The 24,299-nt window shown below is 38.9% G+C and overlaps 1 protein-coding gene across 1 annotated transcript; it reads right to left on the bottom strand.

The window, feature by feature from the left end:
- Window positions 1-10,874: 10,874 nt before the first annotated feature.
- On the bottom strand, window positions 10,875-23,372 carry reep2 (receptor accessory protein 2). The gene is made up of 8 exons (XM_069670504.1): window positions 23,116-23,372; window positions 21,024-21,096; window positions 19,253-19,329; window positions 18,837-18,957; window positions 18,566-18,679; window positions 16,481-16,661; window positions 14,853-15,010; window positions 10,875-13,101 (listed from the first exon to the last, which is right to left on the bottom strand). The coding sequence occupies exons 1-8, from the start codon at window positions 23,145-23,147 to the stop codon at window positions 13,027-13,029; spliced, it is 831 nt and encodes a 276-aa protein (XP_069526605.1). The 5' UTR covers window positions 23,148-23,372; the 3' UTR covers window positions 10,875-13,026.
- Between the last annotated feature and the right edge of the window lie 927 nt (window positions 23,373-24,299).

Raw genomic sequence — 24,299 nt, 5'->3', positions numbered from 1 at the left:
TTCACACTAGTGTCACACTGCAGACAGCAGTAATGAGGGCAGAAATAATCTCATGCTTTTCAAATCTGACCAAACAGAGCACTCAGAAGGAACCAGGCCCAACGCAACCAGAAGAGCCCCTCCCAGAACTAAAGTCCAGTGTTTAGACACATCCACAGCCTGGTCTGACACTCCCTCCACATCTGAAACCACAGCACGGGGAGGAGAAAATGAGGTGGATGGGTTGGGGGGGTTGCATCAGGCTGATAACTTAAATGACTCCTGACAATAGCAGAGAGAGGAACGGTCTTCAAATAAAGGAGATGATCGTCTCCCAGAGGTCGAAACCTGATTGGTTTAATTGAAAGACTGAACGTATGTTTGCTGGTTGAGCAAAAAGCTGGAAAAATAAAGAATAAAAATTAAGGAAACATGAGAATCAAAAGCTCTCTCTCTCTCTTTATGGCAACACTTCAAAACACACATCAGTGCTCCACCCATAAAAACTCACGCATTCCAGTCAATAAACGTCATGATAGTTGCCATGTCAACAATAGGTTTTACCACATGATTTAAATACGTTTTGTTGGGTGCATATAAACCCTTGGCCAGCCGTTCAGACTAAATCTGTTGATCTCAACAGTCAATACAAGTAAGGAAAACTATCTACCACAAGCAGGGGCTGGCAAAACTTGTGATCTAGAGAAAACCTAATTAATCTTATCGACCAGTAAGATATAATATAAAAACTTTAAAGATTCTGTTTTATGGATTCCTATGGAGAACCGGCTTTGCCAGCCCCTGCTGGGGTTGGTGATAGCAGCAGACCAGGTTGGGTAAGTCAAAAGAAAATTATGTTTTTAAAATTGATTCATGAAATTCTATTTAGCTTTTGGATTTTTGTGTAAAATAGGGCAATTAAGTCCAAATTTAAAGTAGTGTAAAGAAAAAAGCAGACAAACATAATAATCACTTTCTAAATGTCTTTTATCCACAGCCTCCAGGCAAGCAGGTAACTTGTTACTTTACACTTTACATGAAAAACAACTTGTCAAAAGGTTAAAACCACTGGACAGCTCTGACAGCTGATATAGTAGTATACAGCAGAGATACTGAAATGTTGAATAAATACTTGTGTTGTTCACTATGACATGTTTGTTCTCCAACAGCAAAAGATATTTTACAGCTCTGTAGGCTTCTTCTAAGCACATCATTTACACCCTGTTATTATCCATCTACACTTTGTAATAATCCATGTTTTTCATCAGCCGGACAGAAGAAGACAACAAAGTCCAGAATTTCCTGAAGAGATGTGTTCAACATATTCTACTGAACTGCAGCCCGTCACCCAAAGGTACGCTTTAAGAAATAAATGATATATATATATATATCTATCTATATATAAGTATATAATATATAAAGTTTAACAGAGTAGATTTAGAATATATTCTAAATCTACTCTGTTAAACTTTTCACTGTAAATTAAATTAAAGATTCACAGTGTAATGTCGACTGGTCCCATGAAAGTAGGTTGAGATAATGTGAAAGCTGGTGTGACGCTAATCTTACACAGGCCTTCAGCAACTTCAGCAAATGCTAAATTGTGTGTTGATAATAAATTAACCAATTACTTAATGCATTTAATTGAATAAAGTTAAATAGTAACTGGTATTTTGTTGGCTTTATTAAATATTTTGAATGTTATATTTTTCTGTCAACTAAAATAATTTAACTCTGTCGACCTTTATTATATTAACTGACTTTTAGAAATCAGTTCAAGAATGAATTGTGGAAGAATTTTCTGATCTGGTATCTGTAATCAGCTTAATCGCATTTATTTGTCGAAAAATAAATGTTTAAATAACCTAATGTTCATGGAATGATTCTGTCCTGTGAGTTACATTAAGTTCAACTTATTTATTATCCAGGAAAGAAGACCAGCAGAAGGAGAGTCATCCCCGTGACCTGGAGAAGATCAAAAAACACCTTAGAAGTTTAAAGTTTTTTTTATGCTCGATATCATCTTCAGTTAATATTGATTTATCAGCTTTCTCTAATTGCGGTCCGATAAATCCCAGACAGCCCTTTAAACAGCTGATTCTAGACTTAAATGTCAGATTTGAAAATGTAATTAATGTTAAAAATTATAATAAAATTCTACGTTTTAATCAGGTTACACAAAATGTAGATATTAAAGATCACATGGATACTATGGACTCAAACCATTCCATGTACTCATACTTCTGGGATAAATTGAAGGAACACAAAAAGTTCAAACAAATGGCATTTGCTCGGTTTTTAATGGAAAATGGTGAAATTGAGACTCTTAATACTGTTGAGAGATTCCCTCCAAAAAACAAGGAGGATTCTAATAGTCCCTGCAACGATGGCAAAGAGCACACTGAGCCAATCCTAATTAGACAAATTGAGGAATTTCTGGCCAAACGTGGAACCAAAGTCCGAATTATTCTTTTTTATACCTACAACAGCCCATGTTTGGAGAGAGGGAAAAACATTACCCCGTGTATGTTTCTACTTCTAGAGAAAAGTGATCAATGGCACAGTGAATATGGAATCACTACTTATGTGGGATTTACAAAGTATTGGGGACTAAGTGGACCAAACACATTTAAGGATCTCACGTATTCAGAAATCTCACATCCCATCAGCAATTTATCTTCATATATTGAAAACTGCAGGAAAATCCCCTTCAAACTGGACAGTAAAGAATTCAGAAAAAAGTGTCAAACTGGTGGTATTTACGAGACAATCTCTGATGTTGAAGACAAAGCTAAAAGTAAATTACATGGAGCTATTAGGTCTGCTCTCAAACATGTTGTGACACTTGCTGAAAGTTCTTCCGGTCTGAACGATGAACACTTGGACAACTTTGAAAAAAGGCCAATTATTACTATATTTGAACATTTTCCAACGGTCCGAGAAAAAATCATGGAAATATTGAGAAACAACTGGAAGGAAATGGTTGATGACAGTTTTACGTCGGTGATAAAAGAACGAATGAGTTCAGATTTCAACAGGGCAGCAGTTATACTGTTTGATAAAGTTCTGAAGTTGGTTTTTGGGAACAGAAATCGCCTAAGGCTTTTTCACATTCCTATAGATGAGTTAGAAGAATATGTGTAATGTGTTTTTTTGAAATTTTAATATAAATTTGGGGGACCAATAGTAATTATTGTACTAATTACTGTTGTAACCCAAACATATGTCTGATCTTTGTTGTCTGCTCTATCCAGAGCTCCTGGCAATAAAAATCTTACACTGATGTTCTGTGTGCCGTGTTCTGTCTTCAGGAAAACATAGGTGTGAGAATAAAAGAATTATAGTTTGACAACATACAAGACATGTTATAACTACACTGTTGTTTTATGGTTTAATGTTAAATATATAACAAGGGGGAAAACATTTTCTCTTCTAGGGATGCTCAAACCACACAACATGATATGCTTCCTTTGTCTTTAGGACACAGCCCGTCTTTTCTTAAAGCCCATTATGTCTCCATTCTCTGCATGCGTGCACACATAGTCAAACTCGTTTTTTAGTGAGTAAACTCATGTCTCATGAAAAGTGTCCTTTGTTTGGATAAAAAAAGCAGCAGGTAAGAGGAAGTAGGCTGTTCACTGCATGACGATGGAATTGCTGTTGACAGGCTAGCTTACGAGAAAGTGAAGCCCTCTGTGCTTAACCCTTATGCCCTCCTCGGGCATTTTTGTACATTTTTCTCTACTTTTTTTTTTATTTGGCGATCATTGTGGCTGTCTTTTGGCATGAATTTTTGCAGGAACTTTTCTTTTTAGCTAAATTTTTGAAATCCAATGTCTTTTACTCTTACATGTCTTTTATACTCTCGTGATGCATTTTGCACCCTCTGGACACCTTCGTGGCAAAAATGTACACGCACAAAAAACTTCTATAAAATCATCATACATTAATATTTATTTCTGATTTTTTTTTCATAAATCACTTAAACAACTTCAGACCTGCTCAAAACTACCAAACATGCAATAATTTTCACTTTACACTTTACATGAAAAACAACTTGTCAAAAGGTTAAAACCACTGGACAGCTCTGACAGCTGATATAGTAGTATACAGCGGAGATACTGAAATGTTGAATAAATACTTGTGTTGTTCACTATGACACGTTTGTCAAAAGGATATATCCCTGTGTCCTGGAGAAGACACCTTTTAGTCGTCCAGATGTTTATTCACATCTATTTTTTTATGTCATTTACCCCATTGGCCCACACAGTAGTACTTTACACAGTAGAAATGAAAAGTTTATTAGAAGTCCAAAGTGTTTTAGTGTATTTTTAGTTATTACTAAAAAAAAACCTTTGCGGACAAATCAAGGACAGTCCCCTGAACAGTTAATTCAACCGCTGAAGGACACTTTTGAAACACAAACAAACTTTAAAAAATTTGAACTTTATTATCAGGTAAAAAAAAATTGTAGATGATAAAGATAATATTCCTATAATGGATTCTAAGCACCCCCTATATCCAATGTTAAAAGATAAATTGAATGAACACAGAGGAAAGAAAGAACAATTTGCCCTTTCTCTTGTTTTAATGGAAGATGGTGAAACTGAGTATTTTCCACCTGTTGAGCCACAGTATCGTAATCACAAAAATAATCCTAATAGTCCCCGCAACAAGCGCACAGTGCACAGTGAGCGAATCCTAATTGGACAATTGAATGAATTTATAGCCAAAAATGGAATCAAAGTGCGAAATATTTTATTGTATACCTACCACAGCCCATGTCTTCATAATGACTCTTGTATGTTTCTACTTGTAGAGAAAACTACTCAGTGGAATAATGAATATGGTATCATTTCTGATGTGACATTCACAAACTATTGGGGACTATGTGCAAATACATTTGGAGATCTCACTTATTCAGATATCTCATGTCTCAAGGATACTGAAAATTACAACAAAATGAAGTTCAGACTGAAGAGTGAAAAATTCAAAGGAAAACGTGAAGCAAGTGGTATTGACATGACACTCTCTGATGATGAAGCCAAAGATGAAGAACAACAACGTGATGCTATCGAGTCTGCTCTTGATGAGCTTATGACACTGGCTGAAAGTTCATTCGGTGTGATTGATGACCATTTGGACTGTGGATTCAAAATAATAGATGAATTCAAATTTACCCCAAAGGTTCGAGAAATGTTGATAAACGACTGGAATAAATTGGTAGAAGGCAGTGCAATGTCAGTGATAAGGAAACAATTAAGTTTAGAATTCAAAATTGCAGTTGTTAAACTGTTTTATAAAGATCTGAAGTTGTTTTTTCAGAACAGATATCATCTTGGGCTGTATCACATACCTACAGATATGTTAGAAGTAGAATATGTTGAATATATTTTTTTGAAATTTTAATATAAATGGGGGACCAATAGTAATTATTGTTACTGTTGTAACCCAAATATATGTCTGATCTTTGTTGTCTGCTCTGTCCGGCACTCCTGGCAATAAAAATCTTACATTGATGTTCTGTGTGCCGTGTTCTGTCTTCAGGAAAACATAGGTGTGAGTTTGACAACTACAAGACATTTTATAACTACACTGTTGTTTTATAGTTTAATGTTAAATATATAACAAGGGGGAAAACATTTTCTCTTCTAGGGATGCTCAAACCACACAACATGATATGCTTCCTTTGTCTTTAGGACACAGCCCGTCTTTTCTTAAAGCCCATTATGTCTCCATTCTCTGCATGCGTGCACACATAGTCAAACTCGTTTTTTAGTGAGTAAACTCATGTCTCATGAAAAGTGTCCTTTGTTTGGATAAAAAAAGCAGCAGGTAAGAGGAAGTAGGCTGTCACTGCATGACGATGGAATTCCTGTTAACAGGCTAGCTTACGAGAAAGTGATACCTTCTGTCCGAGAAAGGACACGTAAAATATGCTTTCACTTTCATTATCAGTTATCCACACTGGTGAGGTCGGAGCCTCTTCAGCTTGCAGACAAAATGAAAAGTCATGACTAAGAGTTTTTTTTAAAAAAGCACACAAATGATTAAAACATTAAATGGATTTAAGCCCAGAGAATGTATAAGGCAAGCAAGCTCATACTGTATATACAGTCAAGGTTGTTATTTACATATTGTTTAGTAGCTCTGCCCACAGTTGAGCAGGGGTTTGTCTCCCCCTGCTGGTTCACACTAGTGTCACACTGCAGACAGCAGTAATGAGGGCAGAAATAGTCTCATGCTTTTCAAATCTGACCAAACAGAGCACTCAGAAGGAACCAGGCCCAACGCAACCAGAAGAGCCCCTCCCAGAACTAAAGTCCAGTGTTTAGACACATCCACAGCCTGGTCTGACACTCCCTCCACATCTGAAACCACAGCACGGGGAGGAGAAAATGAGGTGAATGGGTTGGGGGGGTTGCATCAGGCTGATAACTTAAATGACTCCTGACAATAGCAGAGAGAGGAACGGTCTTCAAATAAAGGAGATGATCGTCTCCCAGAGGTCGAAACCTGATTGGTTTAATTGAAAGACTGAACGTATGTTTGCTGGTTGAGCAAAAAGCTGGAAAAATAAAGAATAAAAATTAAGGAAACATGAGAATCAAAAGCTCTCTCTCTCTCTTTATGGCAACACTTCAAAACACACGTCAGTGCTCCACCCATAAAAACTCCAGCATTCCAGTCAATAAACGTCATGATAGTTGCCATGTCAACAATAGGTTTTACCACATGATTTAAATACGTTTTGTTGGGTGCATATAAACCCTTGGCCAGCCGTTCAGACTAAATCTGTTGAACTCAACAGGCAATACAAGTAAGGAAAACTATCTACCACAAGCAGGGGCTGGCAAAACTTGTGATCTAGAGAAAACCTAATTAATCTTATCGACCAGTAAGATACAATATAAAAACTTTAAAGATTCTGTTTTATGGATTCCTATGGAAAACCGGCTTTGCCAGCCCCTGCTGGGGTTGGTGATAGCAGCAGACCAGGTTGGGTAAGTCAAAAGAAAATTATGTTTTTAAAATTGATTCATGAAATTCTATTTAGCTTTTGGATTTTTGTGTAAAATAGGGCAAATAAGTCCAAATTTAAAGTAGTGTAAAGAAAAAAGCAGACAAACATAATAATCACTTTCTAAATGTCTTTTATCCACAGCCTCCAGGCAAGCAGGTAACTTGTTACTTTACACTTTACATGAAAAACAACTTGTCAAAAGGTTAAAACCACTGGACAGCTCTGACAGCTGATATAGTAGTATACAGCGGAGATACTGAAATGTTGAATAAATACTTGTGTTGTTCACTATGACACATTTGTTGTCCAACAGCAAAAGATATTTTACAGCTCTGTAGGCTTCTTCTAAGCACATCATTTACACCCTGTTTAATTATCTATCTACACTTTGTAATAATCCATGTTTTTCATCAGCCGGACAGAAGAAGACAACAAAGTCCAGAATTTCCTGAAGAGATGTGTTCAACATATTCTACTGAACTGCAGCCCGTCACCCAAAGGTACGCTTTAAGAAATAAATACTGAATCTACACTGTTAAACCCGTGAAAGTAGATTGAGATAATGTGAAAGGACGGGGAACAGTTCTGGTGTGAAGCTAATCTTACTCAGGCCTTCAGCCACTTCAGTAAATGCTAAATTGCGTGTTGCTAATAAATTAATTAATTAATTACTTAATGCATTTAAAATGAATACAGTTATATATTCTTTTTTTTAAATGTTTAAAAATGTTATTTTTTTCTATCAAATAAAATTAGTTAACTCTGTCGACCTTTGTCATATTAACTGACTTTCAGGAGTTAGTTCAAGAATGAATTGTGAAAGAATTTTCTGATGTGGTATCTGGTCAGCTTAATATAAAAACAAATGTTAAAATAACTTAGGCTGGGTTGCACAAACAAGGATTCATTTTTAAACCTGATTAAATCATGGTTTAACTTTAAATTATGTTGCACCAAACTTTAAAACTAGCTTAAAATTAAGAGAGATTCGATTTAAACCTCTCATTAAACCTCAGTGTAGTTTTTACACTAAACCTAGATTAGATCTAATTGTGTTGCACCAAACCTTTAAACTCCAATTTAAAATGTGATCCAGTATTAACTTTAAACTTACACTTGAGGAGGTTTTTTAACTAAAGGACAGACTTGAATTGAGTTTTACAATGCTGCTGAATTTCAGTCAAGATACCGGTTCACAAAGGAAACCGTTTTTAAGCTGAACATGAAGATTGGACCAACTGTCAAACATGGTAGTGAAAGAAATGCAGCAGTACCACCAAAGCTCCAACTCCTGGTGGCCCAGCGATTTTATGCCAAACAATGTAGCGATAAGTTGTTACAATGTTTAGGAACACAGAGCAGCAGCTCCCTTTTTATACTTACTAGGTCCTGACAGCATGCAGATGCATTTATTTTTATTCATTTATTTATTAATCTTTTTATTTATTTATCTATTTATTTTAAATTGGGTAAGCAAGCATCTCCATATTGATTCATGTCTGTTTTATTTCCGTTTACATCAATAAACTTAGATTTACTAAACAGAGATGAGTTTTTAATTGTGCAACAGAGCTCCACTTAATTTAAAATCTGGATTTACTCATTTTAAACCTAGTTTTGCTGAACTCTGATTACAACTAATCTTAGATTAAATTAATACTTGTTGGTGCAACCCAGCCTTAATGTTTATTGAATGATTCTGTCCTGTGAATTACATTAAATTCAACCTATTTTTTTTTCTAGGGAAGAAGACCAGCACGAAGAGATACATCCCCGTGTCCTGGAGAAGACACCTTTTAGTCGTCCAGATGTTTATTCGCTTCAGTCAGATTATATAGATTTGCCAGCAAGTGATTCCGTTAACCCAATGCTCTCACACAGAACTACTTTACTCAGTAGAAATTCATCTATTTTTCCAATAAAAAATTGCTCACACATCAAAATCAAGTCAGATAACATACCAGGTAAGAGTTTGGATCGGGACAAAAAATGTATTAGAAGTCCAAATTCAAATTTAGTTTACAATGATAAAAAAACCATTATGCTGACAAATCAAGGACAGTTCCCTGAACAATTAATTCTACCGCTGAAGGACAGTTTTAAAAAACAAACAAACTTTAAAAAATGTAAACTTCATTATCGGGTAAAAGAAAGTGTAGATGAGAAAGATAATATTCCTATAATGGATTATAAGCACCCCCTATACCCAATCTTAAAAGATAAATTGAATGAACACAGACGAAAGAAAGAACAATTTGCCCTTTCTCTTGTTTTAATGGAAGATGGTGAAACTGAGTATTTTCCACCTGTTGAGCCACAGTATCGTAATCACCAAAATAATCCTAATAGTCCCCGCAACAAGCGCACAGTGCACAGTGAGCGAATCCTAATTGGACAATTGGATGAATTTATAGCCAAAAATGGAACCAAAGTGCGAAATATTTTATTGTATACCTACCACAGCCCATGTCTTTATAATGACTCTTGTATGTTTCTACTTGTAGAGAAAACTACTCAGTGGAATAATGAATATGGTATCATTTCTGATGTGACATTCACAAACTATTGGGGACTATGTGCAAATACATTTGGAGATCTCACTTATTCAGATATCTCATGTCTCAAGGATACTGAAAATTACAACAAAATGAAGTTCAGACTGAAGAGTGAAAAATTCAAAGGAAAATGTGAAGCAAGTGGTATTTACATGACACTCTCTGATGATGAAGCCAAAGATGAAGAACAACAACGTGATGCTATCGAGTCTGCTCTTGGTGAGCTTATGACACTGGCTGAAAGTTCATTCGGTCTGATTGATGACCATTTGGACTGTGGATTCAAAATAATAGATGAATTCAAATTTACCCCAAAGGTTCGAGAAATTTTGAGAAACAACTGGAATAAATTGGTTGAAGGCAGTGCAATGTCAGTGATAAGGAAACAATTAAGTTTAGAATTCAAAATTGCAGTTGTTAAACTGTTTTATAAAGATCTGAAGTTGTTTTTTCAGAACAGATATCATCTTGGGCTGTATCACATACCTACAGATATGTTAGAGGAAGAATAGGTTTAATATGTTAATTTTTTAATTTTAACATAAATTTGGGGGACCAATAGTAATTATTGTACTAATTACTGTTGTAACCCAAATATATGTCTGATCTTTGTTGTCTGAACTGTTTTATAAATATCTACAGTTGTTTTTTAAGAACAGATATCATCTTGGGCTGTATCACATACCTACAGATATGTTAGAAGAAGAATATGTGTAATATGTTTTTTTGAAATTGTAATATAAATTTGGGGGACCAATAGTAATTATTGTACTAATTACTGTTGTAACCCAAACATATTTCTGATTTTTGTTGTCTGCTCTGTCTGGAGCTCCTGGCAATACAAATCTTACATTGATGTTCTGTGTGTCTGTTTTATGGTTTAATGTTAAATATATAACAAGGGGAAAAACATTTTCTCTTCTAGGGATGCTCAAACCACACAACATGATATGCTTCCTTTGTCTTTAGGACACAGCCCGTCTTTTCTTAAAGACCATTATGTCTCCATTCTCTGCATGCGTGCACACATAGTCAGACTCGTTTTTTAGTGAGTAAACTCATGTCTCATGAAAAGTGTCCTTTGTTTGGATAAAAAAAAGCAGCAGGTAAGAGGAAGTAGGCTGTTCACTGCATGACGATGGAATTCCTGTTAACAGGCTAGCTTACGAGAAAAGTGAAGCCCTCTGTGCTTAAGGCAGTTACAGTATGTAACAACAAGAAAATAGAAGGGGTGGCAGTGAATAACCAAGTAAGGCTGAGTCACTGAGGGTTGTTACTGAAACATTGTTTCCAAGTACACAAAGTTAGGAGCACACTGATTCCATTTCCTTTATTAGTAGTTTTATTACTGATACATGACCTTGTTAGATACCATTGTCCCAGCACACATACTCTAATTGTTTTTCACATGGAGCTTTGAGAATTGGCACAAAAATATACAAATAACTATCCCTGTATACAATACTGAATTTAAAGAAAAGGGCAAATAAACAATAAATATCCAAAAATGGCATGAACACAAGATTAAAATGCAGGGTTTCTTGATAAAACTAAATGTTGATGTATGTGCCATCTTCTTTTGTTCAGTGCAAACATTAAATTAAGAAGGAAAAACAAACTTTAACTTAATAACTAATCTGAGTCGAGTACATAAAGGGATATGAATGTACTCAAACCAGATCACACTCAGTGTGGAGATTTACTACTTCATGAACGAGAAAGGACACGTAAAATATGCTTTCACTTTCATTATCAGTTATCCACACTGGTGAGGTCGGAGCCTCTTCAGCTTGCAGACAAAATGAAAAGTCATGACTAAGAGTTTTTTTTAAAAAAGCACACAAATGATTAAAACATTAAATGGATTTAAGCCCAGAGAATGTATAAGGCAAGCAAGCTCATACTGTATATACAGTCAAGGTTGTTATTTACATATTGTTTAGTAGCTCTGCCCACAGTTGAGCAGGGGTTTGTCTCCCCCTGCTGGTTCACACTAGTGTCACACTGCAGACAGCAGTAATGAGGGCAGAAATAGTCTCATGCTTTTCAAATCTGACCAAACAGAGCACTCAGAAGGAACCAGGCCCAACGCAACCAGAAGAGCCCCTCCCAGAACTAAAGTCCAGTGTTTAGACACATCCACAGCCTGGTCTGACACTCCCTCCACATCTGAAACCACGGCACGGGGAGGAGAAAATGATGCCTCATAGCCTCCCGATGTCGGGTTAAGTATTTCCATATTGCTTTGCTTTATCCTGGCTCCTAAGATGTACAAATATCATACAGCTGAGGAAAAAGAGTGAGAGGGTGCAGAGCTGCTCCGTCACTTTCTAATGGTGAACACAAACAGTATACAGACGTCACTATTGAGGTGGAAGCAGATATGTTGGCTCACAAACACCTGCAGCTCTTCTATGACTACTGTATGTACTGGGAGAGAGCGCTACCATCACTCAGTTACAGCGTTACGGTAAGAGGCCCGGATATGCACAAGTCATCACACCTATTACTAATATCACATGACCAAAAGAACTGGTTCAAACAGAAGCTTAATAAAGAAATGCTCATTGATAAATATAACCTAAGAGAGTCATGTTTAGATGAAGGATAACAAAGCCAACACCAGTGCTGCAAATGACCTGCTGTATGTGAGACCTGAGCTTAGCAGAGCCAGACTCAATCCGAAGAATGCAGAATGAAAGGAGAGGAAGCTAAAGTCTGAACTATGACACAATCTGTGAGGCCTAACATGTAATCAAAGAGGCTGAATAAAAGAACAAATAGAGAAACAAAACAGGCTTTAACCCGGACAGTTACATGAGCTCGGACAACATGGCGGCTGAATGAAAAAGTTTAAACTATTAGGTCTGAAAGTTGTTCTCACTTCCTGTCTTACTCCATAGTAAGACAGGAAGCCTACTGTCTGTGCTGTCAGTCTGTGCAACATTTGACCATTCCTATCACGGTTAGGTCCAGATAAGGACTTGTGGCCAGCTCACACAGAGAGGGTTGCATTTATATTTTCCAACTGAAACCATATAAGAGTATGTTAGGAACAGTATTCAGTAAGATCAGTGACGTTGGTAAACTGCTCGTGGCCAGCTGATGTTCTTCTGTACGATGAGCACCCACATGAGTCCAGGGGTTAGAGGAAAAGGGAGAATTTATAAATACATCACTAAACAACATTAGGTTCAAAAAAGAAACATCCCGACTGTTTGTACGTACAAATTAAAAGAATATGCAACAGTCGAGATCATGTAAAAGACCCGTTCCTAACCTCAAGGTGGCCACTTACTGCTAAAAACCAGACCTGCACTTTGCCAGCATCGAAACCAGCAAAGTGACCCAATCTTAGAGCTTGCTATATACAGTGTTTAAGTGTTTGTGTGGAGATCAAACAGGGGAAGAAGGGCCTGCAGGCTGTGGGTGGAGCGAGTGTAGGCAGGTGGATGTGGACAGCAGGCCTCATGGTGGCGTCTCTGCGTTAGTAGTCGTGGTCTTTTTCTTTGCAGTCGTCTTCTTCACTGTCTTGGTCTGAGTCTTTTAGAGAGGGAGGAGGAGGACAGGAGGGAAGAGGAGAACAGGAAGGAGGGAAAAAGTAAAGAGTAATTAACAACGCTGAATAAAGAAAAGGAGGAAAAGAAGGCAGGAGAGATAAGAGTGGCTGATACATTGAATCCTGGGATTAAAGCAAGAAAAAAAATCGTATTTTCAAGGAAGTTCCCAACACAAGCACTTGACGGGTAAAACAAAGGAGCCGAATATGTTACACTATTTTCGGAAAATATTGAAGTCTGGCCATCTGTTGATATTTTATAAAGGGTGAGAAGAAGGTAAAAGTTATTTGGGGGGACTCTGCCCTGGGAGAAAAATTGTAATTTCACCTGCAAATGAAGCCTTCTCGAGTGTTTTGAGCTCAGAATACGAGGAGAAAACAACATCTGGTTTTGATATACAAATAGGTACCAAACTCAGGGCTTACTCTATCATTTCAGTCTATATTTCAATCTGATTATAATTATGTTCATCACTTTAATGTTGCAGCTAGTGAAGGTCTTTTCAATAAAGTTATATCTATTTTATGTTACACCTGGATGGTTTGTGAGTTTCCCCATTGTGACCAGTTGATCTTTATTGATAATGTATTGATACAATATATTTTGTAATGTTCTGAATTTTGAAAGTTACTTAATCTATCATATAAATGTAGTTTGGTAAAAAGTACTATTTAACCCTCAAGATGTAGTTGAGTAACGTTAGGAGCAGCCTGTGGCCTATGATGAAGAAAACAGGAAGTCCTGACTAAAATAGTATCTTACAAAAGTAGGCCGACAGAACTTGAGAAAATCTTATTCTCTACTGTCCATCCCCGAGTTTAGGAACACCATAAAAGTAGCTCATGCTAGCTAGTTTAGCTAATAAGAGGGTGGGAGTATGTTGCGTTACTCCGTAAGGCAGTGGCTACTAGGGCTGGGTTTTAAAAAAACGATTTTTCTGTAGCCTCCAAACATACATACAAATGCCACATATATCAAATACTAGACTATTGCTAAATAACTCACAGTAATGATTTCTTGGACATAAACACTTTTTTTTTTTTAGGTAACTTCATGTCAGCCCCCTCCAACCAACGTCTTTTCCCCCAGTCATATCCAATGAATGCATACACGGCTTCTTGATTTCAATAAAATTCTTCAATTGATAGATATCCGTCGTAGCAACAGAGAACTTAAATCCCTGTTGGGTTATTAAGTTAACAACAATGGGACAAACATGAGGTCACATCAAACCTCTACCTTTGCCCTTTGTCCACCAAAGTGTGATCCGTTCATCATTTAGTTCAGTTGCTTGCGCCAAATGTGAAACATTCTCTCTCTGCGTTCCTGATATATTTTGTTCACAATAACGGGATGGGAATAAAAGCCTGGAAAAGTGTTTTTGACCAATGAATCATCCTTGGGTCAAAGTAGACGTGTGTGCACAATTTGTAGATATTCACTCCAGGCGGTTCTGAAATGGCTTGTTGATAATCAAAAATGTTAACACTGACTGCCTGAACTGTTTGCTATCACCTGTGAATGGGATTAATACAGAATGTATTACTTCTGTTTAAAAGTTAACACCACCGTTAGAGCCTTCACGTTTAAGTGGTTGATGAAATACAAACAACTTTGTAATATGCTCCAAAGCACAATACACAGCCCTGACAACCATGAAGTGAATCAACCTTCATTCTCTACGCTCGTCTTTCTTTGTGTGTGTGTGTGTGTGTGTGTGTTCGATGACCCTACCTCTGTCTTAGCAGCAGCAGGTTTCTTGGTTGCCTTGACGCTGGTGCTGCGTTTAGGGGCTTTTTCTCCCACATCTTCATCAGAGTGTTCAGTCCTTGTGTCTGACTGGTCAGAGCTGTGTTGGGACGACGCATCGTCAGCAAGGGCCAATGAGCGAGCTGCAGGGTTGGAAAAAAATTGGTGACTTAATAACAGATTAAAGGTCACACTAAATAGGAGTCTTAACTACCATAACAGTATCTGGGTAGATAATTGATACTCTGGTCTGCTGCTGAAAGCGATCTGGATCCCAAAAAACTCTTGTTCTGCAGCAGTGATATTCAGGATGTGGTAAAACAAAGCAATAAAGCTTTCACTAGAATGGGAAGTCCCTATTTCACACTTGAACCATCTATAGCTGTGGTCCCTCATTTTGGTTGTGTTGTAAGGCGTAAAGATACTATTAAAAGGGATAAGACACAGTAAAAAACACTTTCTGGAGGGGACGGTTACAGCTGGCTCGAGCATTGCCGAAGTGGTTGTCATAGGTTGCACATAATAATATGCATAGCATTACCCCATCCATTAACGCGATTGGCTCCTTAGGTTTGTGACGTCTCAAACCTGCCAATCTGAAAACGTGTTGTTCAGCCTGTCCTTGGTACACTGCAGTTTAAAAGCAGACAGGCTTTGAGGACTGCTTATGTTGTCCCTGATACGTCTTGTAGCACATGAACAACACCACATGGAGATGTTTACAAGGTTAAACACTTGATTTTCACTGGAGGGGGGCTTTAAGAACTCATTTTCCAAAACTGTTTGCAGCAAATTTGGTGTCTTAAAGATAAGGGCCACAAAATATATATCACCTATTTGAATTTGTTTGGGTCTGTGTCCATTATTTTGTTTTCTGTATGGATACAGCACAAAACCCATGTATTCAGCAAGTGTTGTAAATTTATGTAGACATGATAGTAAAACAGGTTTGAGCCAGTTTAAATGATGTAATGTAGGAAAGCATTACTCAAGTTTGTTCCATTTACAAATAACTGGATCTGCTTATTAAAACCTTGGACCCCTTTCATCATGTTCTGTCCCAACAGTTCAAACATTTAGTTAAATCTACAGGAAAAATCATCCTCTTATTCCTTTTATTTTTAACTCCAGCAGTCTAGTTCCTTCGCTGCAGTGTTTTGTTCACTCTATCTTTCAGACTTGGTTTTGAAGTTATACACAGTTTCTTTGTTAGTAGAAACTCAAATATGCCACTTCGCCCTGTTCACTAGTTGTGTCACTGTCTCTGTGTCTCTGTATTCAGTTCACAGCTCGTCAGGCCCACACAGACAGCCAGCCAGCCAGCCGGCAGTATAGTGGGACAAAAAGCCTCTCCTCCTACTGGAATCACATGCTTTCACCCCTCCTGACACTACTTTGCATCGCCTCCCCTTCCTTGTCATCCTGCAGTGCTTTAAATCACATGACTCAACCGGGCCCGACTAGCCCCACTCCTGCTCATAAATAAAAGAAATCCCCTGAGGAAAATCCAACCTAATCACTAATCTAAACACAAATTATGCATGTTTTAATGTTTTTTTTACATTTCCACATGAAGCTGCTAATAAAGCAGAGTGCATGTTGTGGAGCCTTACTCTGCCGTGCAGCGGAGCTCTTGGCCCGGGGCAGCGTGCTGGCCCCTGAGCTCATCTCGTCCATGGGTTCCCTTCTCATGCGGGAGTCTGAAGTGTGCAGAGCCAGGTCATCGTCAGCGTTGATGAGAGTCAGGTCCTGCATGCTGAAACTCCGCAGCTTGTCTGACAGCACGCCTTGCCCCTGGGAATCAGAGGAAAACAGGCAGAACAGATAAGTGACAGCATTGAAAAAGTATTAGTTTTTATTTACTATTTCACATGTTATGTGAAAAAGTGACTGAAGTTTATGGGACAGAATTCTTGGCAATGATATTGGGCAGCCAGTGTTCTAAATATAAATGTCCCATTTATGTCTTGTCCAAACTATTTTATGTTGCTGGCCTTTCAAGCATTTTAGGAACTTAAATGGAAAGAAAAACCTCATGATTGTAACATCTGGAGCTGCAATGATTAGTATATTAACCAATAAGTTCATAAACATTCAATTAAACTAGAAATCTTGTGTGGATTTGCTGGTTTTCTTTGTTTCAAATCACTATAAAGTGAATTTGCTTTGGGTTTGTTGGTCAGCACAAAACCTGTGTCAAAACGCTAATCTCCGCCCCCTTTCCGGCGCGTTGCTATGCTCCGTCGGTAACTTCTGCGTCTTCTTGTCATCTCAGCTACAAATTCCGCCTGTCTCCGTCCAAGAAGCGCTCGAACATCGTTCCAAATTTGTCGCACCATGTTTGATAAATAGACTGAATGAGTAATCGATACAATAAAGGCCTAACCACCGTAACATCTTCACTGTTTACTAACCCTGTTTCGGGCGCATTTGTGATGACAGACGGTGACGCAGTAGAAAAGAAACCGAAAGGAGTATACTCCACGCAGAGATAATCGCCATTTATAAGTGAGTCCTCCCGGGTCTGAAAAACCTGCGTCAACACGTTAAACTTAGGTAGGAAAGGGGTATAAGACAGGTGGTTAGTGTCATGCGTTTCTGTGGGGTCAGGTGTACCCTCTGCACAGGATATAAACAAGAAGTCTTCAATGAAGTCTGCAATATAGAATCGCTTCTACTTAAACTGTATGACCGTTTAATTAATGCTGTAGTCCGTGTAGCATAACAAACCTCCCAGAGGATAGAGGTTATTTTGGTATGCCAAACAACTCCGGCAAATTCTGATCTCTATTCCCTGGAACAAGACTCCACTCATCTCTCTGAAAAGGGGGGCATGACGTGATCTCAGGGGTCACTTGAGAAGAACTGTATCTCAATTAGCTTCATTCAAAGTCTGTACAGATCTGGAGTAAAGACAAAATGTGTCTTTAGCCCTGTTCAGATTCAAAAATTCAGATATTGCATAGATCAAACAACGAAACCAACCACCTCCTTTAATGTTATATTTGACTTGACTGCAGCTACTAAAAAAGCAGATCTTCAATCAGATTTCTAACCCAGGCTGCAAAGCGAGCGAGAGGGAGGGAGTGCAGCGGTGATTTTTCCCCCTTTTGCTGAAGTAGTGAAAGAGGTATGGAGTTCTTTTTAAAGCAAATTTTCTTTCCTAGTTCTGATATGGTGTCTATCTTGTGTCAAACATAATGGAAACAGGGATTAGGGAACTTTGTACATTGTATCTTAGGCCATGTCCACTCACACACGGGTATTTTTCAAAACATAGCATTTTCCTTGTGTTTTGGCCTTTTGTCTACACATAATCACGTTTTAGGCCACTGAAAATTGATGTAATGTAAAACTCCGGCCAGGGTGAAGACTTTTAGCAAGTCTGTTTCCATGGAGACGTGTTGACGGGTAGACGCCATTGCAGCCCACCAGGTAGTCTTCCAGCAAAAGATTTTTTCAGACTTTTGATTGGCTGCGATTTTCTTTTTCTTTGAATGCCTGGGTTATATCGCTGCCTGTTGGTGTGGCATTCTCATGACAGCTTTCTGTTGTGTTTTTGCATTTTCATTTGGACGGGGATTTATTGTTTTTATAACCGTGCTTGTGTGGACGGGTGTTTTTGGAAACAAAGGAAGGAAAAACAACCTGTGTACGTGTAGACATGGCATCTAATTTCATCAAAACACACAGCTCACCTTGGTGGCTGCAGTGACAGCAGCGTTAGCAGCCAGGTTGAGACCCCTCTTTCCAAACCTCATCATGGTGTCATAACTCCTGTCTTTGGCCTGTGCGATGTACTCATCGATCTCCTACAGAACAGGACCACAGTCGAAAGGGAAAGAAAACAATATCAGCAGTTGGGACAAAGATAAGAGCATAAGAAAAAAAGAAAACTCTGAATATTTCAATGTGCAAATTAATTTACATTTGTGATTTCATGAGATATCACAAAGGTCATGTTCCCACCTTCTCTTTGTTGGACAGGGTAGGGTGGACGAACTTGCGGTAGAGGACGCTGGAGCCCTTGGTGTATGGGGACAGGAGCCAGATCACAAAGGCAATCTTAAGCTCAAAGTAAAAAGGAAACCTGAGTAATGAAACAAAGAGTTATACAATCAGCAGACGACACAACAAGAATACATACATGAGTTTTAAAGAGAAACACTCGCTGATCTGACATTAAAAAAAGGCAGAATAGCTGTGTGGGTTACATTTTAAGGTGCTAAAGTGAAAATAGGACACTTTTATCAAAGATCATTGTTCTAAAAATATCAAGAATACTTCACACTAGATGCACATGAATGCTTCTATTGATATTATGTAATTAGTTCATTTATCACAAGCTAGTTTAGGGTCACAATCATGAGCAGCTCCTGACTCACCACGACAGGAGCAGGTCTGTGGCCGTCTCTGCCGTAGAGAACAACGCAAATACTATCCAGTACATCATCCACTTCACCTGGAAACACGCATGTAGACACAAATACACGCAAGTGAGGAGAGAACACATGACAAAAATAGCACATGAAAACGCACAGCTTCTAGTGTGCACGTGCTGAGACACGTGGAGCTGCACAGACATGTTGATGCACTAACGCAGCATATGTTTCAGTCCTGTCGGATCACGTCAATATGCATGGTTAAACTCAAGGAGACAAAGGAATGAACGGCTTTGTCCGAATAAATGAAAGGTGAACTAGGCAAATCGACATCAATAATCAAATGTATTTCATATCAAATGTTACTATTTAAGAGAGAAGAGCTGCACGGTCATTTCATATTGAAAGGCATAAACAGGCCAAAGGCGTGCGGCTGCACATGATGCTGAATCACTCGGCTCATTAGAAACAGGAGGAAAGGGGGAATGAAAACATCAGTTCTAAAAATGGCGTCCTCCTCTCTCCCTCCTTTCCTTGTTCGCTCCTTCTGTGGCAGCAATTGGGGGGGGGGGGGGTTGCCGTGGTAACCAGCCAGGAGGAAACTGTTCTCCAGTACAAGTCTAGGCAGAGGGCCAGGGTGCTGCTACCTCCTCCTCCTCCGCCTCCTGGACCCCCCTCCTTGCTCATCCCTTGCAGAGATGAGGTAAGCATGGAAGACCCCGACTCCCAGGCAAAGACAGAACAGGACTTCACTCCTTTTGGTCCTGGTTTTCCCCATGCAACACTGCTTAGTAGCTCTCAAACTCATAACTACTGTATTTGTTGTTTTGCTTAAAAGATTTTTATACACTTCCTCCTAGTCTTAAACTTTTCTCACAGCTTGGTGTTGATGTTTTAATATTCAAGCATGGACTCTGTTGAGTCTTAAAATATCAACAGACCTCATTTTGCATCAAGGGATTGGGTTGTTTTATGCATTAACATGCTATGGGTGCCACCAGGACCAGGCTCTCAACTTTATTGGCTGATGAAATAAAGTTCAAAGTCTGGATAATCAGATAATTCTTTTAATATTCTTTTATATCTTGTAATACCTTTAATTTAATTTGCAACCCCTAGTTTGGGAGCAACTGCACTAGATGCAGATGGGAATTCACAATATGCAGCACAGCAGGCTGTTATGTAATCAGTAGGAAGTGAATGCACAGTCACATTATGGTCTTTGCATGAGTGGGGTAAATATAATACGCCCAATAGATGAAAGAATACCTAAACACTTGTCTTGTTCCCAATTCCTTTTTTATTCTACATGGACACAACAGTTCAACACACATTTGCCCGGCCCATGTGAAATACAAAAAAAGAATTAGGATTGAAATATACGTGATCACACTGAGACAGGGAAATTAGTTTAAGACACAGTGCTACAGTTTCATGGAGGCCGGTGTGCCCAATTAACTACATTGCCATGCTTATGACCATGTATGGGAGACAGTAATCATTTCACGCTCAATATTTTGGTAATGAGTCCTCAAGTAATACAAACAAAATAATCAGGGTTATAAATTATTGCAAAAACTATTCATTAGTGCCAATTAAACAATTTCAAGTGTGTGCCTTGCCTTAATTCTATCTGTGCGATTTCTGTTGCATTGCTTTTCACGAAGTGCATTTAAAAACACCAGAGTAAAAATAGCAAACAGCATCCCGGAGCAAAACAACCCAAAAGTCAAAAATGCTCTGGTATGATTTAGTAACCGGAGGTGATACTCACATATTCCTTCACATTCTTCGTTTTGACAGCCTTGTATGAAGAGTATGCTGGATAGAGCGTCCCAAAGGCAAGGCTGCAAAAAGCAGAGGAGCAGAGAGCCCGGGTCAGAGGAGGGGGATTCAGTTTGGCAACATGCCTCTGGGTGTTCTCTCCGACACCTAACAAATTTGTAACTCCTTAAAAAAGCAGGTTAGCCATGTTAGCTCTGAGCTTAAGCAAATCATTCTGTATTACAGGTCGATTTATATTAAGCTGAGTTTGATCTGAATGATGTTACATTAGAGAGTTAACTGGCAGTAATTTGTCAAAACACAATGGCTTGATGCAGATAGATAATTGAGATCATGGAGTCAGGAAGGCTGCAGCGTGTTCAAGTGGAAAAATACACATAAGTCTTCCAGGGGTGGGTCACCATGTGTCAGTCCACGTGCAGTTGGGACACTGTGCACACAGAAACGTGTTTTTGATGTGCGTCTGGTCGCATCCTGTGCCACAGTGGTGATTTGTGCTGATGTGAAAGGATGTCAAATGCTCAGTGAGTGGACATTAGGGAGAATACAGTTGGAAAACTCACTGGTTTGTCTCTATGTTAGGAGTGTAAACCAAAGATTGTGGCTTTGAATACTTTCACCCTATTTAGGATTAAATATTTTTCCCTCATCCTGTGGAGGTTCTGTGCTCACAGATTACTGTAGTCTGAGGATATCTTCTGTTTTTCTCAGCATTTAAGTAGGTCCTATGTCCAAGTAAGTATCTGAGCTGCTCAGTCATGTGTGCAGCGCTTGTCAGCTTTGTACAGTAAGCTGAGGCAACTCTGAGCAGGCCGCTAGGCCAGTAGACTCCTTCAGCAGATGCCCTGTGCCTCCTTGTGTCCCCATCTCAGGTTCACTTCTCTGAGTTCCAGGTCATCCCGTCCTCTCACTCTGTATCATTTTAACGCTACAAAAACCATGACACAATGCATGTATAAAGCACAGAAGAAATATCAGGACAGATAAATCTGCAGCAGCCTTTATGATCTATGTGAAGTCACATTGTTTGCTTCCCATTGACACATGACCACCTGAGGGGCAGTGAAGTGGAAGAGCCAGCTGGAAGCCACTAAAAGTAACTGTTTGTCAATGTTTTCCTTCAGTTATGTAATCCAGAGAAGTGGAACATTTATAAGGATGAAACATCAACAATATCTCCACTGGTGGGTTTTTTTAAAGATGAGATTATGGTTTAGTTTTAGGCTGACGCCATCAATCGACAGAATATCTAATACATCACTAATGCAGCATTATAAAAGTGTCTGCATAAAAGATCAGGATGATGACAGCCGGCTTTAGTTGAGTCATCGCCACTGTCGGGATGTGGTGTGTACAGGTGAAAGCCTGGGCCTAGACTGCTGGTTCTTTTCTACTGGGATCACATGAGGAATAAATATGTGTATTAAAACATTCTGCACAGCAATATAATAAATAGCCACATTGATGTGGCCATAGGTCGAGTCCTAGATGGATGGATGCATGAATGGATGGACTCACATCCCTGACTGGCCTGCTGAGCTTAGCCTCACCATCACATTTTACCAACTCACGGTACCATATGGTAGGAGATGCTCCACATTCAGTTCAATATTTAGGCTGTGTTGTTTTTAAGACGCCATGACAGGCTGTTTAAGTCTTTATACTTGTCTGCAACGAGGTTTGCATATTAAGCAGATTCACTTTAATACTGTAGCCGGCTAACAGCTCCCTTCCCTGCCACACTATCTGTCAGGTGGCAACACTTTAACGGCTAGCCAGGAAACGTTAGCTAACAGCGGCTAGCACGCGCTGGATGCAGACTGTACTGCATCACTGTATTAACTGAAGAAACAGAGCCACGGTTGGTACAGACAATAGCTTGGTTCAGTACCTAAATTGCAGTTAAGCGACAGTATGTTTCAACATTAATGAAATGCAACTATTTACAGACATAAGATGAATAACAGAGCATAGGAATCTAGCTACTTGGCGCGACACAGCTTTCAGCATCAGACAGCTGATGAATGAGCCGTTAATGTGGCTAACGGTTAAACACAACAGCAGCCCGGCCCCATACTCACACTACTATCCTCGAAATGATCCAGGATACCATCTTGCTGGACTGGCCGTGAGCCTTCTCCGCTTCTAGGAAATCTAGTCAGTTAGCTGGCGGGCTAGGTGCCCCCCATTCCCCTCCAGGACGCCGCGGTTTGTTGTGGTATTAACCGGGAGGCTGGCCCGGTGCTGCCTGCCCGTTCCGCCGTGCTGTCTGTCAGGTGGGCTGGCAGCGGCTGCTGAGGATGTGCTGCAGTCTGGGTCCAAGCTGCTCTGCTCTGCTCTGTACCACTGCTGCAAAGACTGGCTCTTAAAGGGCCAGACACCCTTTAAAATGTGTCATTTTAACTTTAAAAAAAGCTGTCTCGTGTTGCCCCTCCTCTTCAGAGCACTGACAAGTAACTCACATGATCCAGTAAGCTCAGATAGTCAGTGGCAATTATGAGGAAAAAGCCAGAGAGCCCATGGTTAATTGACAACAGATGGGATTATTACACACACAGTGACTTTGATCATAAGGTATGCAAGGAAAGTTGTAGGGACATTAGGTTGTGTCACTATGTTATATCTATTCTTAGGACAATTTTTAAGATATTTGGTGAGTGATACATATGACAAGATGAGATTTTTTGTTAAAAACCACTTAAGCATGTACAGGATAAAATCAGCAAAGAGATAAGAAAGGTACACCTTTGTCCACAGCGGGCGCCAAAATCAACACGAACTAAAAGTTCCTCAAAGGAGCTTTAAATGGAAACAATCTATTCAAATTTCTGAAAGATATTTCTATACATCAGTCAAAAGATTTTTTACTTTATATCAATGATACTCAATCATTAAAACAATCCATATATATGATACACCCCTTAAAATTATGTCTTTGTTGGTTTATATTGAAGGCGCACTTGCACCCTCCACCTTGGTCAATATGTTCAGCATTCCCTGCCCCATTTATTTGATCTACTTTCTAATTCAGACTTGAGCAGTGAAGGCCAGGCCACACAGGACAGATCGAAGAGCATGCAGTATCAGTAAAGAACAATCTGATACATTGTACATTGCAATCTTCACACAGGTTACAACGAGCTATTGGAAATTGGAGTGCCTGTTACATGGATATTTAAAATGACAATTGGAGTTGATGATGAGCTCTAATTCACCAAGAGGAGAGTTTAATCTCTCACCTTAGACATTTTACTGTAACAAATAC

This window comes from Semicossyphus pulcher, unplaced genomic scaffold, assembly GCF_022749685.1.
Source record: "Semicossyphus pulcher isolate SPU_LCO1_2020_fin unplaced genomic scaffold, fSemPul1.0.p SCAF_2, whole genome shotgun sequence".
Taxonomy (NCBI): Eukaryota; Metazoa; Chordata; class Actinopteri; order Labriformes; family Labridae; genus Semicossyphus; species Semicossyphus pulcher.
This window is presented reverse-complemented; position numbering and strand designations above follow the sequence as displayed.

Excerpts from the sequence above, each read along its gene's own strand:
- reep2 (XM_069670504.1), bottom strand. The coding sequence starts at position 23,147 with ATGGTATCCTGGATCATTTCGAGGATAGTAGT. Across the intron at positions 18,958-19,252 it reads ACAGACCTGCTCCTGTCGTG|GTTTCCTTTTTACTTTGAGC; the intron begins GTGAGTCAGGAG and ends TTCATTACTCAG. Across the intron at positions 13,102-14,852 it reads CTGCTGCTGCTAAGACAGAG|ACTCAGACCAAGACAGTGAA; the intron begins GTAGGGTCATCG and ends CCTCTCTAAAAG.